Below are 17,767 nucleotides of genomic sequence, written 5' to 3' on the forward strand. Positions count from 1 at the left end.
GTTCCTTCCCTTTCCACGGGTACTGGTCCACGCTGGAATGAGAGTCCGGTGCAGCGGTAAGAGGAGCCTGAAGGGGGCAGTGTCTCCCCGAAGCTCCGGCCTCCCGCTGTCAATCACCGTGGGGAGGCGGGTCCTCAAAAACCGGAAGAACCGGAAGCCCGAACTTGGAAGGTAGAAAGAGCGAGACTCAGGTGGTCAGTCGAAGGTGGCCACTGCCCGGTGGGGGCCTGAGCTACTCAGGTCCTGGATGTGATACTTAAGTAGATTCCACCCTTATTCCCCGGCCCTTCCACAGTGTCTGCTGCATGGCCCTTGTGGAGCTCAGCTGGGCACCACGAATACAGCAATAGCGACAATGATGATAATCATTTTCATCCTTGGTTCCTCATAATAATTTTGCTTTAATCCTCCTTGCTTTAAGCTCTGAAAGGTAATTAAAACCAGACACTCCCAGGCTGAGCAAGAGCGAGACCCTGTCTCTACTAAAAATAGAAAAATTATCTGGACACCTAAAAATATATATAGAAAAATTAGCCGGGCATGGTGGCACATGCCTGTAGTCCTGGTGACGGGAGGCTGAGGCAAAAGGATTGCTTAAGCCCGGGAGTTTGAGGTTGCTGTGACGCCACGGCACTCTAGCCAGGGCAACAGAGCGAGACTCTGTCTCCAAAAAAAAACACCAGACACTCAGCTTTCTCTGGGAAAGTCAATCTCATTGAATTCTCTTAACCAAGGAGGATGGTAGCCATGGAAGTTGGGATCTGCTAAGGAGTAACAACTCAACTGCCTAAAAAAATTATAATAATAACAAACAAACAAAAAATTCTCTTAACCAGCCTTGCAGGAGGGATACTATTAATAATAATAATCCCATTACACAGATGAGGGAGTGGAGGCCAGAAAGGTTGAGTGATTTGCCCAGGCCAGGAAGTGAACGGCTTGCTCTTACAGTGATGTGTGGTTAGGTCCAGGGACCCCAGCACAGACTGCATGGCGTCTCCTCTTCCCAGCATCCAAACTCACTAGCTGATCTAGTGATCAGCTGATCCCTCACCAGCTTGACTTTGGACAAATTATTCTAATTTATGCCTTAATTTCCTTGTCTGTAAAATGGGCTGATAAAAGTGTCTTCCTCATAGAGTAGTGCGAATCTAGGGAAATAACTCATGTAAAGCATTAGAACAGGGCTTGGCACGATCTAAATGCTTAATAAATGTGAGCTACCTATCTCACTACTGTTTGTCTCATCCATTCCTGCCTGGCCCCACCCAAGCAAGCTAGTTGTTAATGTTTGATGACTAAACACTACTATTAAGTGAGTGTTTCCCAAACATGGCCTGAAGAGCTGAATTACCTGGGAAGCACTTGCTACAAAATTGATCCTCGGAACCTTCCCTCGGAGATTCTGATTGGTGGTTCCTGGGAATCTGTATCTTTAAAAGAGCCTCAGGTAAAATGCATTCTTGGACTAGTTTACACAGTCCTTATATAATGTAAGACAGGATAGTGTTAGGACAAACATATTGTAGCTGGGGTGCGGCAGTGACTCTGCTGATGGTTAGAATGAGGTGGGCAAGCTCAGTCCTTACAGGTTTCAGGAATTTAAAGTCCTGATTACCTTTCCTAATTATAAATGTCATCTAGACCAGGGGTCCCCAATGTATGGTGAGTTGTATAATTATTTCATTATATATTACAATGTAAAAATAATAAAAATAAAGGTGCACAATAAATGTAATGTGCTTGAATCATCCCGAAACCATCCTCCCCTCCTCCCCGGTCTGTGGAAAAATTGTCTTGCATGAAAATGGTCCCTGGTGCCAAAAAGGTTGGGGACCGCTGATCTAGACTATTTACATGGTCTCAGGTGGTCTCCCCACACATTATATACAAAAGGAAAATTAGTAACTTTGCAGTGGAGAAACCTAGCAGACACCATCTTAACCAAGTGATGAAAGTTAGTATCAGAGATAATGGGACAAATCATAGGTGACTTGATGAGACATAGTGAGGAACACACCACCACTCCTGTGGTTCCCAGCTCAAAAACTTAGACCCTGAGTATAATCACAAGGAAACAGCAGGCAAATCCAAACTGAGGGACATTCTACAAAACAGCCTGAACTCTTCCAAGAAATGCCAAGGTCAGATTAAAGGAAGTTAAAGAGGTCGACAACTAACTGCAACAATGCATCAGCCTGGACTGGATCCTTGGTGCTGCAGGGGTTGCCATGAAGGATGTTGTTGGGCCACCTGAACATGGACAACCCTGGAATAAGTAATTGTATTTTATCAATGTTAGATTTCCTGATTTTGATAATTGAGTCACAGTTACCTAACAAAACGTCCATGTTCTCAGCAGATACACAGGGAAGAGTATAGAGAGGTAACGAGGCATGATGTCTCCAATCCACTGTCAAATGGTTCAGAATAAAATAGTGTGTGTGTGTATAAATAAATACATATGCACAAACACACAGAAATAAAAATAAAGCAAATATGCACAATATTAAAAGTTATAATGCTCTTCAATGCCATCAGGACTTGGTGAAAAAAGAATAAAAAAGATTAATAATTTGAAATTTAAAAACATTATAATGCTCCTTGTTTTTAAAAAAAATAACAGGTAGGGAAGAAAAATATAAAGAAGGTGGAAACCACTCCTCCTCCCTCCTTGCACAACCAGGACAGTCAATAGTGGAATTCTTACATGTCCTTGGGTTACCGTATTTTTGGTTGAAACTGAAAATGGGGAATGCTTTACTTCCTGTCTACAACTTGTGTTTTTCACTCCATGATATCCGTCAACATCTTTCCATGCTAACGTGGCATTATTTTGAACGGCTGCAGGATGCTTCCTGGTAAGGATGGAGCATACTTTATTTACTAATGGATGTTGAGGTTGTTTCTGACTGATACGGACAGTGCTAGAGGGAGCACCCTTACAGATGCATCTTTGTCAACTTGTCTGGTGATTTTGCATGCAGAGCTGCTGGCCCAAAAGGAGAAAGGTTGAGAGAGACAGAGACAGGCAGAGTCTGTCTATGGTAAGTTGTATAATTATTTCATTATACTGAGGAGATAAAGAGACAGAGAGACACAGCAAGTCAGAAAGAGACACACTGAGAGACAGAGAGAGAGAGAGACAGACAGAAATGGGGAGAGACGAGAAAGGGTAAGGTCAAGAGAGACTGAGATTGGGACAGAGAAGGGGAGCTGCTCTCCAGAGAGACTGAGAATTCCTCTGAGCTATGGGGTCCCCACCTGCCTGGCCAAAGGAATCCAGGCAGGAAAGTGACTAAGCAACTTTTAGGAACACACCCTACAGATACAATTGAAGATGAGGTCAGAGTCCTTTGTGCAAGGATTTTCTGGGGCCATTGTTCCTGGAAAGCAAAAAGATGGGAAACAACCTAATTGCCCATCAATAGGAGACTGGTTAGAGATTGTCCTGGAAACGGTGATAGCAGCCAATCTCCAAGTAGGGCAGCCAAATTCAACAAATACAACCACCGGAGGCCCATTACATTTGAATTTCAAATAAAAAGTATAAGTGTGCCTTACCCTAAAAACTTGTTTGTTTTTCTATCTGAAATTCAAATGTAATTGGGCATCTGTATTTTATCGGGCAACACTATCTATTAAAATATCTCCAAGATAAGTGAGAGAAGCAAGGCGAAGTCAGGATAGGGGTTACTCTCAGTGAGGGTGTGTGTTTGTCTTCAGAGGTGGCTGTCAAGGTTCTAGCTCCTGACCTGGGTGTGGTTACAGTTGAAGGGAAGGGACTTCCCTAGGGTCACATGACCAGTGGTGGCGGGGTGAGGCTGCATTCCAGGCTTTTCACTCTGCAGTAATTTGTATGTATGTATTACGAGTGTTAATGTATTCAGTATGATTCAAAAAATATGAAAAACAGACCACAATTTTCTAACCCCCATTTGAACATTTCCTTTTTTTTGTTTTTTGAGACAAGATCTCGCTCTGCTGCCCAGACTAGAGTGCAGTGGTGTGGTGATAGCTCACTACAGCTTGGAACTCCTGGTCTCAGGTGATCTTCCTGCCTCAGGCTCCCCAGTAGCCGGGACTACAGGTGCATGTCACCAAGCCCACCTCAATTTTTAAAAAAATTTTTTTGTAGAGACAAGATCTTGCCGTGTTGCCCAGGCTGGTCTTGAACTCCTGGGCTCAAGTGATCCTTCTACCTCAGCCTCGTAAAGTGATGGGATTGTAGGCCAGAGCCACCGTGCCTGGCAATATTTTTTTAAGTCAGATATGTTCAAATGGGAGGGGCCAGGTGTGGTGACTCACACCTGTAATCCCAGCACTTTGGGAGGCCGAGGCAGGAGGATGTTATAGGGACACAGGGAGCCTGGCAAACAGCAGGTGCTCAGTAAATGGGGATGAAAGGCTTGCACATCTTATCTCTGAGCCCCCAGCTCTGAGCCACACCCAACAGACTCAGACCCTGACCCAGAAAGTGCTTGGAAGCAATTTATCCTGGAATCGTGACTTTGATTCCTTCACAGAGGACCTGTTGAGTAAGGCCCAAGGCTGACTCACTGCTTGTTTGTAGACAAGTGTGAGACTTTGGAAGAGGCTTTGTTTTTTTAAATCAAGGATGAGGGTGGAAGTTGAGCCCTGACTCATTCATTGTACTTTCTGTAGACAATATCTTCCTCCTGGTTAAGATTAACTTCCCAACTTCACTCACTGATTGATGATCTAATGAAGAGGGCACGGTAGCCTAATAAACAAACAGCTCTTAGAAATTAAGAAGTTCATTTTGAAATGAAATATGGAGTAAGAGGAAAGAAAGAAATTCAGTTCATTCATTGGAAGGACATGCAATATAAAAAAAAATTAAGATCTTCATCAACTTGGTACCAAGAGACATGCAGGAATAGTTAAGAACACAGAGAGGGCCAGGCACAGTGGCTCACGCCTGTAATCCTAGAACTCTGGGAGGCTGAGGCGGGAGGATCGTTTGAGCTCAGGATTTCCAGACCAGCCTGAGCAAAAGTGAGACCCTGTCTTTACTAAAAATAGAAAGAAATTAGCTGGACAACTAAAAATATATAGTAAAAATTAGCCAGGCATGGTGGCGCATGCCTGTAGTCCCAGCTACTTGAGAAGCTGAGGCAGAAGGATTGCTTGAGCCCAGGAGTTTGAGGTTGCTGTGAGCTAGGCTGATGCCAGGGCACTCTAGACCGGGCAACAGAGTGAGGCTCTGTCTCAAAAAAAAAAGAACACAGAGAAACCGAAATGGCTTTGGAGTACCTGAAAAAAATGCTCCACCCAACTCATGAGAAATGTAGATTGCAACAAGGAGATCTCACTTTCCCTTGTCAAATGGTCAAGCATAAAAAAAACAATACCCTGTGTTGGCCAGATTTTGAAAAGAGGCCCTCAACTCCCTGCTGGTGGTAATATAATTTAGTTTAACCTTTTTGGAGGACATTTGGGCAAATGTATCAACATTTTATATAACATACCATTTGACCTGGAGTGCAAAGATGTGTGTGTAGGTCATTCCGTGAAATTGCCACATTATTTGTAGCAGCAAAAAATTGTAATCTAACCTAAATGCCCATCACGAGTTCCCTTGTCAGGTAAACTGTGTGAGTAAGGCCTAATGCAGACAATGAAAAATTCTGCAGCACTGCAGAAAGTAAGCTGCACGTAATGACATGGAATGGTTTTCACAGCACTGAATATTGTCATCGCAAGGTGTAGGCTAGTGTGGAGGTTCTCCTTTGTGGTATACAAAGTGACGTACATATTAATACACACATACATATTTCCCTCCTTGTCTATATAAAGGCCATCTCTGGAAGGTCATACAAGACACTGGTAAAAAATAGTTCGCTTTGTTTGTTTATTTATTTATTTTAGAGATAGTGTCTCATTCCGTCACCCAACCTGGACAGCAGTGGCATACTCATAGCTCTCTGTAGTCTCGAACTCCTGTTCTCAAGCAATCCTCCTGCCTCAACCTCCTGAATAGCTCAGACTACAGGGGAGCGACACCACGCCCGGCTAATTGTTAAAAGTTTTTTTATAGAGAGGTCTTGAACTTCTAGCCTCAAGCGACCATCCTGTTTTAGCATCCCAGAAAAATAGTTGCCTTTGGGGAGGGAAAAGGTGGTCTGGGATGGAGGAAGACTTTCTTCTTTCCTTGATTGTAAATCATTTTTAGTTATTGGTTTTACGTTTAGTGGGGGGTGGGCACCTGTAGGAAATGCAGGCGTCTGATCAAATTTGTCTTCCTTCCAGAAGCCTTTCTGATCACATTAGATATTTCCCAATTGCCCTCCAGGGTGGTTGTCCCCGTTTTCACCCGCCTGAAAGGCGTGTGCGCCCGGCACCGCGCGACGGTCGCAGGGAGGCGCCTTGGCCGGCAGAGGGTGCCGGAGGACCGCGACCTGGAGCCCGGGGCGGGACCCTCGGGCGGGGAGGGCCTGGCCGGCCGGTCCGCTGCAGCTGGGGCCGCAGAGGTCGTTCATTCCCGGGGGACCTGACACCACCTCGCTTTCCCCTGCGGGGCGGTCCGCGCCTTCTCCTGGGCCCGGAGCCGCACACGGGGGAGCCGATCCGCGGCCCGGAGGGCCCCCCAAGCCTCTTCCCACCTCGCGGTCTCCGCCGCTGCCTACGGGAGGGAAGAGGCGGAGGCGGCCCGGAGGGGGCGGGAGTAACTCAACCTTCTGAGCACAGACCTGAGAAAGGCCCCCGCCCTCTTTGTCACCGGTCCCCCTCCCCCGCGCCCTCCCCCGCTCCGCACTTGCCCTGTCGATTGGAAGAAAATGGAAAGCCAGGCCCAGGCAACGGTTTACCCACTCGGGCATCTCCAGGAGATAGGAGCCACCCACTCTTTTTTTTTTTTTTTTGAGACAAGAGTCTTGCACTGTTGCCCGGGCTAGAGTGAGCGTCCTGGCGTCAGCCTAGCTCACAGCAACCTCAAACTCCTGGGCTTAAGCGATCCTCCTGCCTCAGCCTCCCAAGTAGCTGGGACTACAGGCATGTGCCACCATGCCTGGCTAATTTTTTCTATATATATTTTTAGTTGGCCAGATAATTTCTTTCTATTTTTAGTAGAGACAGGGTCTCGCTCTTGCTCAGGCTGGTCTCGAACTCCTGACCTCGAGCGATCCACCCGCCTCGGCCGCCCAGAGTGCTAGGATTACAGGCATGAGCCACCGCGCCTGGCCAGGGGCCACCCACTCTTTATAGTTGAGGAAACTGAGGCCCAGAGGGGCTACGTAACTCGCCCAGGGTGACCCAGCCGGGAAGAGGTGGAGCGGGAATCAGTCATTCAACAAGTTTGATATTTGATTGGGCTCTACTATGTCCTTTGAAGACAACGGAAGTGGGCGTTGGGGGGTGCATGGGATTCTTTGGCTTCGGTGATCAGGGAGGGCTCCCTTAAGGAGGTAACTTAAATGTTTTTGTATTAAATATATCATTTCTACTCAAAAGTGTTTGGTCTGTGTAATAATAAAGATTCCTCCCTGCCTAGGAAACAGAACATTACCAGAATTCTAGAAGCTCTATGTGCAGCCTCTCCTTACCCCGATCCTCCCACTCTTAAGAATTGCGTACTAAACATTCCCTTGCTTTTCTTTATAGTTTTACCACCTCCACATACATCCCTAACCAATAAGGGTTTAGTCCACCTGCTTTGTGAACCGTATGTAAATCCAGCTAATTGTTTGCATTTGTGACTTCTGCTTAACATTCTGTTTTTGAGATTGATCCCTGTTGTTGCAGAGTTGTAGCTCACTCTTTAAATTTTCTAATTATTTTTTGCCACCAACCCCATTGTTATGGATGTTGTTCATTTTTATTGCTGTATGGTATTCCCTTTATAGTATTGTGCCACGGTTTGTTAATCCATTCTCCTGTTGATATAAGCATTTGGATTGTATCCAGTTTTTGTTATTAGGAACAAGGGTGCAATGAATATTCTCTTTTGTTTCTTCTGGGTTCCAGGCTAGGCAGCAGTTCTTTTCTTGCTTTTTAGAATCACCAGGAGTTTTAAAAAATGCTGATGCCAGAGGCCCCACCCAGACAGACTAATTGAATCAGGATGTTTGTAGGGGTGGGGCCCAGGATTAGGTGTTTTAACTGTTCCCTATGGGAATTCCCTAAGGGAATCTAATGTACTGCTAGGGCTAGGAACCCTTGGGATATAGAGTTGGCCTGGGGGACAGACTTGCTGGGAAAGGAGAGTCACCTGTTACTAGCTGATGCCAAACTTTTCCAAAGTGGCTACATCCATTGACATTCACATCCTCATCAACACCTGATATTGACCAAATTTATTTTATTTTTTTGTCCTTCTGACGGGGATGAAATGGTGTCTCACTGCGGGCTTTTTTTAATTTTGTAATTTTTTTCACTGTGGTTTGAATTTGCATTTCTCTCATTACCAGTGAGGCTGAGCAGTTGGTGAAGTTGTTGCTGAAACAGAGAATGAAAAGAAGCCAGCCAGGTGAAAATCTAGAAGTGAGACTTAGGGGGAAAGGATGGACCACAGGTACCAGGGTCTTGTGGTGGGAAAGGGCCGGGATGTTGGAGGAACAGTAGGAAGGCCGGGAGTGGGATCGCTGTGCATAGGGGAGGGAGAGAAGCTCTAGACACTGAGGGGCATAGTAGCAGGGCCCAGTTGGCCAGGGTGAAGACTTTGGCTCTTACTCTGAGATAGGCGTATGGGAGGGTTTTAAGCAGAGGGAGGTGGTCTGATTGCTGCCTCTGGCTTCGGGTGGAGAATCGTGATCAGCACGGGACAGACATGGAGAGGGTGTATTTGTCGTAATGACCGCCTAGTGCCTGTCTCCCTCAGCCCACCCTCACACCAGCTAGAATGAGGGGAGGTTGCTTTTGTTCACAGCTGTTACCCCCAGTACGTAGTGACCAAAACAGACAATAGTCCCTGCCCTTCTAGTTGGTGAGTGGGGGGACATAGGTTTTCCTAGTCCTTGCCTCGCAGGTGGAAGCAAGTACTGCCAACCTACGGGATTTACTTCTGTGCCCAGTCCCCTGGCCTGGCCTGGGAGCAGGCTAAGCGTACAGCTCTCCCTCCCCTGGGCCCAGCCCTGGTGCATTCAGTCAGCGTCCTTCGGACACAGGACAAATGATCCTCAGAGAGGTGAGGAGACCCCCGCCTCAGCCCTGCCTTCTCTACTTCTCTCTACTGCCTGCCTAGATTGGAGTGGTCGTCGTCTTCTTTTTTTTGAGACAGAGTCTCACTCTGTTGCCCGGTCTAGAGTGCCCTAGCGTCAGCCTAGCTCACAGCAACCTCAAACTCCTGGGCTCAAGCGATCCTCCTGCCTCAGCCTCCCGAGTAGCTGGGACTACAGGCATGTGCCACCATGCCCGGCTAATTTTTACTATATATTTTTAGTTGTCCAGCTAATTTCTTTGTATTTTTAGTAGAGACCGGTCTTGCTCTTGCTCAGGCTGGTTTCGAACTCCTGAGCTCAAATGACCCGCCCGCCTCGGCCTCCCAGGGTGCTAGGATTACAGGCGTGAGCCACCACACCCGGCCAAGAGTGGTTTTTTTCAAGGAAACTCTAAACAGGTCTCTCCTCAACTGAAAATCCTCCCGTGGCTCCCCACTGCCCTTGAGGCAAAGTCCCAACTCCTCCAAGGCGCTGGAGGCCCAACAAATCTGACCCTCCTGGCCGGCCCGCCCCACCCCTGTCCCTGGGAGCTGCTCTCACTTAGTTCCTCCGAAATAGTTATTGATTCTTACCTTGGGCCTTCCCCCTTGATATTTCTTCACTTCCTCCGGGAAGTCACCTCCGACTCCTCCCCACTCCTGTTCAGGTGACCGCCTCCTCTTGACTGTCACAGCGTCCTGTCTCTCATCAAAGCACACTTTCCTTTGCATTATAATCGCCTGTTTACTTCGGCTGTCTCCCCCACCGGACGGGGAGCTGCCCCTCGGTAGAGGCCCTGAGTGTTTTGTTCAGGGCTGTGTCCCCAGCTCCGGGAACCGTGCCTGGCACGTAGTGGGCGCTCGGTGGACGTCTGCAAAGTGCGGGAACGAATGCATTTCGCTAGACGATGCCAGGCTGCTTTTCAAAAAGGCTGTGGCTTTTCACACTGCCGGCAGCCACGCGAGGGTGTCCATTTCCGCGCATTTTCCCCAGCGGGTGCATTTCCCTCGTCAGCGCTACGGGCGCCAGCCCGGCCGCGGAAATTTCCGCCCCCTGCCCGGGCTCGGGGCGGAGGCGGGTTTCGGAAGGTTGGGTGTCGGGACCGGCGGCGCGCAGCGCCAGGGGGCGCCAGAGGCGCTCCGACCGCCCGGCGCTGAGCTGGCAGGCGCGCGTCCGGCTGGGGTCCCACCTCCTGGGGGGCTCGCTGCTCCCGGCGTCCGTCCCCCGACAGCCCGCTCGGGGGCGATCTGGGCTGCGCTTGCCGCCGGGCCTCTGAGGGGCCCCAGCCCCGGCTCCCAGCGCCACGCGGCGCGAGCTCCGCCAGCCCTCGGCGCACCTGCTCGGGGCGTGGCCTTCGGCGGAGGCGCGTCTCTGATTGGCGCGGAGGTGACAAAGGGGCGTGGCCACAGAGCACCGCCTCCCGCCCCATCTGGACTATTTAAAGGTGTTGGCGGCGGGTCTCTACTCAGAGCGCCGCGCACGGCCTCGCCAGTAGAGCGTCTTGCGACCCCCTGCACGACCCGGCGACCCCGGCTGCTTCGGCCACCATGCCGCGCTCTTTCCTGGTCAGGAAGCCCTCCGACCCCCGCCGGAAGCCCAACTACAGCGAACTGCAAGACTCTAATCTAGGTGCGCGGAGGAGTGCCGGACGCTGAGGAGGGGCGGGGGGGGGACAGGCGTAGGCGGCGTGGGGCGTCTGTGGGGATGGGCCTGGGCCAAAATCGAGTCAAAGGACCTTTTGTGGAGAACTGAGGGGCGAGGGCGAGGGAGACGTGGGGCAAGGGGATCCAGCCAGATCCCGGATCCAGGCGACTGGGACAGGACTGTGTGGCGGGCAGTGGGCTTGGGCTGAGGGGGACTTTGTCGCCCGCGCGAGGCGGGGAGCTCCGGGAGTGTGGGAATGGGAGGCGGCGGCTTGTGCCCGGAGAGCCTGCCGGCCAGTGGCTGTGAAAGGTCCGGAGTCCAGAGGGTTGGGGGAAGGGGTTGGGAGAAGAGCTGTGTCTGGGGAGGGGGATTGGGGCAGGGTGGTGGCTCACGAGCTGGGGCGATTGGGGGTTGGGATAACTGGGGGGGATCTAGCTTCAGGCTGGGGACTTCGGGGGCTCCAGGGGAGGGAGACCTGGGAATGAGTACCTTAAGCTGGGACTGGGGAGTGGGGGGGCCCTTCCTGTAAGAGACTCAGGTTGGGTGACCTGGTGAGAAGCGGGCTGTGCAAGGGCAGGAACCTGGTGTGTCCTGCTGATGATTTTATTCATCTGATAAGTATTGAGAGCCAGCCCCGCTCAGCACCTGGGCAGCAGTGGGCTAATGTTTGTTGACTGACTGAATGATCTAATTAACGCCTGACCCTGCTCTTTTCTTTCTTTCTCCTCTCAGAGTTTACTTTCCAGCAGCCCTACGACCAAGCCCACCTGCTGGCAGCCATCCCACCTCCGGAGATCCTCAACCCCACGGCGTCACTACCCACACTCATCTGGGACTCTCTCCTGGTGCCCCAAGCGCAGCCAATTGGGTGGGCCTCCTTTCGGCCCCAGGAGAGCCCCAAGGTGGCAGAGCTGACCTCACTGTCAGATGAGGACAGCGGGAAAGGCTCCCAGCCCCCCAGCCCCCCCTCACCGGCTCCTTCGTCTTTCTCCTCCACTTCAGCCTCTTCCCTGGAGGCTGAGGCCTACGCTGTCTTCCCAGGCTTAGGCCAAGTGCCCAAGCAGCTGGCCCGGCTCTCTGAGGCCAAAGACCCCCAGTCTCGAAAGGCTTTCAACTGTAAATACTGCAACAAGGAATACCTCAGCCTGGGCGCCCTCAAGATGCATATCCGAAGCCACACGCTGCCCTGCGTCTGCGGGACCTGCGGGAAGGCCTTCTCCAGGCCCTGGCTGCTGCAGGGCCATGTCCGGACCCACACCGGTGAGTGCCCCTGCAGGCTGGCCGCCCTGCTCCCTGCTCCCTGCTCCCCGTCCCCACTGCTTTCTCTGTCTGCTTTTGTGAGTCTGGGTTTGCTGTTCTCATTTTCAAAGTTGTGGACACTGAGGTGCTGAGTCTCCTAACTTCTAGCTCAAGTTCAGGGGCCTGGCTCTCTGGAGATGTTTGGCAGAACATTCCTTCATCAGCTAAGCAGATGGGCAGAGTAGATACCTTTACAGGTCTCTCTGCGCTCTCACTTTCTCAGCCAAATGGGCTGGAGTCAGATATGGGAAAGGTGCAACCAACACCTTGCTGCTATGGCCAGGTGTGAAGGGGCCTACCCGGCCCCACCTTTCCCCTCCCACCCCCACCCTAGCCAGACAGGATGTTGTTCAGACCCCCTACCTGGCTCTGAATCCTGCTTTGAGAACTTTCTCAAACCTTGGGCTGATGGTTCATCTCTCCGAGCCTCAGTTTCCCCATCATTTAAAATGAGCCTAAGACACCTTGGGGGTCTCTGTACAGGCTAAAGTGGAAGAATGTGTATAGAAAGCACCTGGCAAAGTGCTTGGTACATGATAAGCTCTCACAAAAGTTGTAGTTTATTCGCTCTGCTTCCATGCTGTGTGACCTTGGGCAAGGTATTTAACCTCTCTGAGCCTCAGAAGATTATGGTAACACATGTTTAGAGGGTGGGTGTAAAGATTGTTAATCACTTTATAGTAACTTATTACAACCATTTTGATTCTCTGCTCTCCCACCCCACTTAATCCTATCATGAAGACCAGAGAATATCTTTGCTGGCAGAAAACACAATCACGTCTTGGGTGTTTCAAAACATAATACTAAATGTGTAGAAAACTTTCTGGAAAGGGAGAAAAGAATGTTTTGGAACTTGAGTGGTGGAGGCCACAGTGGTCGGGGCTGCTCTTTGGAGAGGGACTGTTGAGAAGGTTCGAGGGTGGTGGCCGCTGGCCTTGGGCTCCAGTGTGCCATTTCTGGCCCAGCGGCTGGCCTGAGTGCTGACGGTCTGTCAGGGAAGTGGTTTGGGAGACCTGGCATTTGCAGGCTTTGTTGGCATCATCATTACTCGACTAAGACGCTCATGTCTCTTGCTTTGTAAAAAATGGCCCTGATTCTAACGTGTCCCGTCGCCTGGACTCCTGGGTGCCTGCTCAGCTAATGGGACTCTTTGGGAGAGTTGAAGCGCTCAGGGTGCCCTCCTGCACCCCCCCAGCCTCTCTCCCTCTCATCCGGACATTATTTTAGGACATTATTTTAACGTAAAGGCATGGTTCAGACACAAAAACCCCGTTGCTGTCCCCATTGACTCCCATTGTGTGCCTTAATGGCGGGCCGGTGGGTGGGGGCCAGGAGGGGCGGAGCAGGTGCACGGGGCAGCGGTGCCCAGCACCTGTTCCGGGCTGCAGCTGCCGGCCCACTGCGTGGCAGGCCCCTTTAATCCGGGGTATCGCATGTACAGTGCCCCCCTCGGCGGCCTTTGTCCCCGCCGGCCTGGTGCCGATTTCACACTTGCTGGGAGGGAGCTCCATGAAGGCATCTGGGGGGCGGGGGACCTGTGAGGGGTGCGGGACTGCGCTCCCGCGTGTGCACGCTGCCCCCCAACCCCAGTATGTCCTATAATGTCTCCTTCCCGCTGTGTTCAGGTTTATGTCTAATCACACTTTGAGCACTTACTGTGGGGGGGGGACGTCACACCCCCATCTTACAGCTGGACCCCGGCCCCTTTGTGGACCTGCACAGTCAGCCCTTGGTTCCCCAGGGAGCGTGCGAATGAAGAACTGAACTTCCTCATTCACATGGGGAAGACCTTGTAGAATGCAATCGTCAGACCCTTAAGGCCTGGCATGCAGCGGGTGCTTAATAATGAATGAAAGAGAGTACTCGGGCTTCCCCTCCCCAGTCCTGTGACTAGGTCCCCTTACCCTGCGGTGTGGCGTGTTTCCTCATATATTTGTCCAGTGAGACAGCCCAGCTCACAGGTGCTCGGTAAATACCTGTTGAGTGGACGGGTCCCCCAAGCCAGTCCCGTGGCCTCCCTCCCACCCCCAGCTCAGCGCGGTGCCCGGGGCACGGAGTAAGCTCCTCAGGTCCGGCATGGGGATTTAGCAGGTGGGCCGTGGCCTGGGGCATGTCACGCTGGGTGTGAGAGGTTAGGAGAATTGTATTTTTTGAAAAAGGATATTCAGTATTAGAGAATAGTGTCTGGCACATGGCAAGGGCTCTATTATGACTTATTTGGAAAATGCTGTATCTCAAAGGAAAAACAAAACAGGGCTGTCAGTGTTTTTGGAACTATACCCTTTTGGTTGGAGCAGTGATTGTTAAAAGGCCGAGTGAGGGGTCAGGCTCCTCTGAGGGTTTTTTTTTTTTTTAAACAGACTTATTTATTCTGCAAGCTCTTATTGAGCACTTACCATGTACACAGCTCTATGTGCAAGACTTTCTCTAGCATAGCCCTGGCCAGGCAGATGGTATGTCAGGGCCACAGGTTTCTATAGCCTGGTGGTGGGATCTCAGGCCCTGGGCTGAGGCTTAGAATGGACTGGGGAGTCCCTGCCCTTAGGGGACTCTCAGTCCGATTGAAGGACAGACGGGGAGATTTGGGATTACATGCAGTAGGCTAATGGGGGAAGCAGGCTGCTGGCCGGGCCCAGGGGAGTGGCCCAACCAGCTCCCAGGTGGGGGCGGGGAGGCCTCTTAAGGCCGACTCTTAAGCTTTGTCCCCAGACAAAGTAAATTGAGGACTGACTCCAGGACTGATAATAAGGAACACCAGCCACAGCCGCCCTCCGCAGGCAGTGCGTGCGGTGGTTAAAATCAGGGCTGTGGAGTCCTGCTGCGTGACCCTGCACATGGTACTGTGTGGCTCAGTCTTACCATCTCTGACATGAGGACCACGGTAGGATCAAATGACTGCAGGATCAATCATAACAGCGCTCAGCCATCATTACTGAGTCTGTCCCACGTCCCTGCGTGGTGTGGACAGTACCTTATCCTGCTTTCTCTCAATTACCAACTCCTATGAGTGGGATATGAACAGGCCCATTTTACAGGTGAGAAAATGGAGGCTCATAGAAGCTCGACAACTTGCCCAAAGTTGCAAAGTGGGACGCAGCAGAGCTCCCAATCAAATCCAGGCCTTTGGACACTAGATGTGGGTTTCACCGGGGCCTGGTTTTTCTGGGGTCCCGGGATTCCTTCAGGGCTGAGGCTGTGTGGGGAGGGACCCGTCACCGCCAGCGTTAGGCCGCGCCTCACTCAGCCCCTCTGCCTTTCTCTCATAGGCGAGAAGCCCTTCTCCTGCCCCCACTGCAGCCGTGCCTTCGCCGACCGCTCCAACCTGCGGGCGCACCTGCAGACCCATTCGGACATCAAGAAGTACCAGTGCCAGGCTTGCTCTCGAACCTTCTCCCGCATGTCTCTGCTCCACAAGCACCAAGAGTCAGGCTGCTCGGGGGGCCCCCGCTGACCCTAGAGGCTCCTTTCTCCTCTCCACGCCCGCCCCCACAAGCAGCCCCCCCCAGCTCCAGAAGGAGGGACCCCTGCATCCTCAGCCGTGGGATTCCCTTGTGAGCGCTCCGCTCCCAGCTGCGCTGGCCCCACGTGACTTTGAAGACCATTTTCTGGTTCTCTTTGCTCTGGGTGCCTCAGGGGGCTCCAAAAGCGGCCGTTCCAAGTGGCCGTTTCCGTGGACGGCTGATGGGAGGGCAGCTTGCAACAGAGACGCTTCCTGGCAGCCCTGCTCGCGAGCGTTCTTGAGTTGGCCTTTCTGTGTGGGTTTGTGTATCCAGAGCTGGTGGATACAGCTGCTCCGCAATACAGGACAAAAGCCAACAGACTGACGGAGAAGCTCCCACCCCTCTCAGGGGACCCCACTCCCCTTCCCCCCTGCCCGCCCCAGGAACCCTCAGGCCACCCTCCAAGAGGTGTGACTAACTATGCAATAATCCGCCCCCAGGTGTGTGCACGGGGCCTGCGGGGGCAGTCTGGACACGTCGTCGTCGTGGCCTCGCGTCTAGACCCTGAGCTGCCCCTGGGCCTGGGCAGCTATTTCAGCCTCCTGTTTGTCATGGTGGCACCTGTTTCACGGGCAATTTAACAATGTCTCAAAAGGGACTGTGAGTAATGGCCGTCACTTGTCGGGGGCCCAAGTGGGGCACTCTGGCCTGACTGATGCGTCTCCCAGAACTATTTTGGGGGCCTGACAGGTGGGCCTGGGAGGAAGATGTTTACATTTTTAAAGGTACACTGGTATTTATATTGCAAACATTTTGTATTAAGGAAACATTTTGTATAGTTACATGTACAGTTTATTGATGTTCAATAAAGCGGTTAATTTATATGTAAAAGGTCTCTATTTTGTCTATTTTGATAGGTCTTTAGGAAGGGAGCAGGGGCAGGAATTCCTGGAGCTTAGGTATTTCTGACGCAGCCTTAAGTCTTGTCCTTGGAACATCACCTGGCTTGGGAGTCTGGGTTTGACTGTCAGGGACGTGTGCAACTAGGTTTTCCCCTGGGCCTGGATGTCCTGTCTGGCTCTTTGGAGTCACCTCTGTGGCCGGGCAAGCGGAGGGGTGTGTGTGCGAGCTCCCTGCACTCCACAGCGGCTCACTCACTCTCATTCTGGCATTTCGAAGACACACTGGCTTCCTGGGTCTTGGCGAGGCCGCCCAGCTCTGCCCGGCACTGCTGGTCTTCCGGGGCAGGATTGGCTACTTCTCCCAGATGCGAGCGGAACTGGGGAGGGAGACAGAGGATGTCCTTCCTGTTTCCAAGGGCTCTGGGCCCCTCTCGGGCCTCCCTGTCAGACCCACACCTCTGTCTGGCCGCTGGGTACCAAATGGCCTTTGATGCAAGGAAATTGGCTGGCTGGAGCCAGGAGGGTGAGAAGCCAGGCCAAAGGGTAGGGGTCATTCAGCTTCCTGCTCTGAGGACGGGGAGGATGGTCAGCCCGGTCAGCTTGCATCCTGGGCTGGGATAATTCACTCCTGGCTGGCTGGTGGTGATCTCACTGCTGGGGGCCTCCTGGGGCCGGGAGAAAATGAGTGTCCTCTCTGAGTACAAAAGGTGCTGAAGGTGCCAGCTTCCTGCGGGGAGCTGAGCAGGCGTCCCGGGTCCCAGAGCTGCGGGGGCCCCAGAGTCAGGCTGGGGGTGGGGGGAGCTTCGTGTTCCAGAGGAGAGATGATTCTTTCTTCTAAACAGGAAATGGTGACCCGCAGGCCGGGAGCAGCCCTTAATGACTTGCAGCTTTCCTCCCCAAAGGAAAAAAAAACCGTTCTCTAACAATCGCCAAATTGTGGCCTGCCTCCCTGAAGGGAAGTCGGGGAGTGGTGGGGGCTGGGCACTAATTAGCTGAAGGCCTACTGTGTCCCTGGCTCTGTAGGTCCCTGTAGGGCATCGTGTTCACCCAGAGTAGGTGCTGACGTTGGTGAAGGGTGAATGAATGATTTCGTGGCTTCACACAATCCCTGAGGGATGGACCCTGGGAAATGGGGCTCAGAGATGAGGGGCTTGCCCAAGGTCACCCGGCCTTGACCTTGGGTGTACTTGGCTCCTATCATCCTGGGAGTCAGGTAAGCCTGGCTCATGTCCCTGACTCTCAGGGTGCCTGGAGCAAGGCTCTCCCCTTCTCGGGGCCTCTATAAAACGGGGTGACAGTGATGCCTTCCTCCAGAGACCGTGCA

The 17,767-nt window shown here is 52.0% G+C and overlaps 1 protein-coding gene across 1 annotated transcript; it reads left to right on the top strand.

The window, feature by feature from the left end:
* Positions 1 to 10,672: 10,672 nt before the first annotated feature.
* SNAI1 (snail family transcriptional repressor 1) lies at positions 10,673 to 16,050 on the top strand. Its single transcript, XM_069496062.1, has 3 exons — positions 10,673 to 10,787; positions 11,535 to 12,062; positions 15,368 to 16,050. The coding sequence occupies exons 1-3, from the start codon at positions 10,706 to 10,708 to the stop codon at positions 15,550 to 15,552; spliced, it is 795 nt and encodes a 264-aa protein (XP_069352163.1). The 5' UTR covers positions 10,673 to 10,705; the 3' UTR covers positions 15,553 to 16,050.
* Positions 16,051 to 17,767: the final 1,717 nt, after the last annotated feature.

This window comes from Eulemur rufifrons, chromosome 20 (genome assembly GCF_041146395.1).
Source record: "Eulemur rufifrons isolate Redbay chromosome 20, OSU_ERuf_1, whole genome shotgun sequence".
In the NCBI taxonomy this organism is placed as follows: domain Eukaryota; kingdom Metazoa; phylum Chordata; class Mammalia; order Primates; family Lemuridae; genus Eulemur; species Eulemur rufifrons.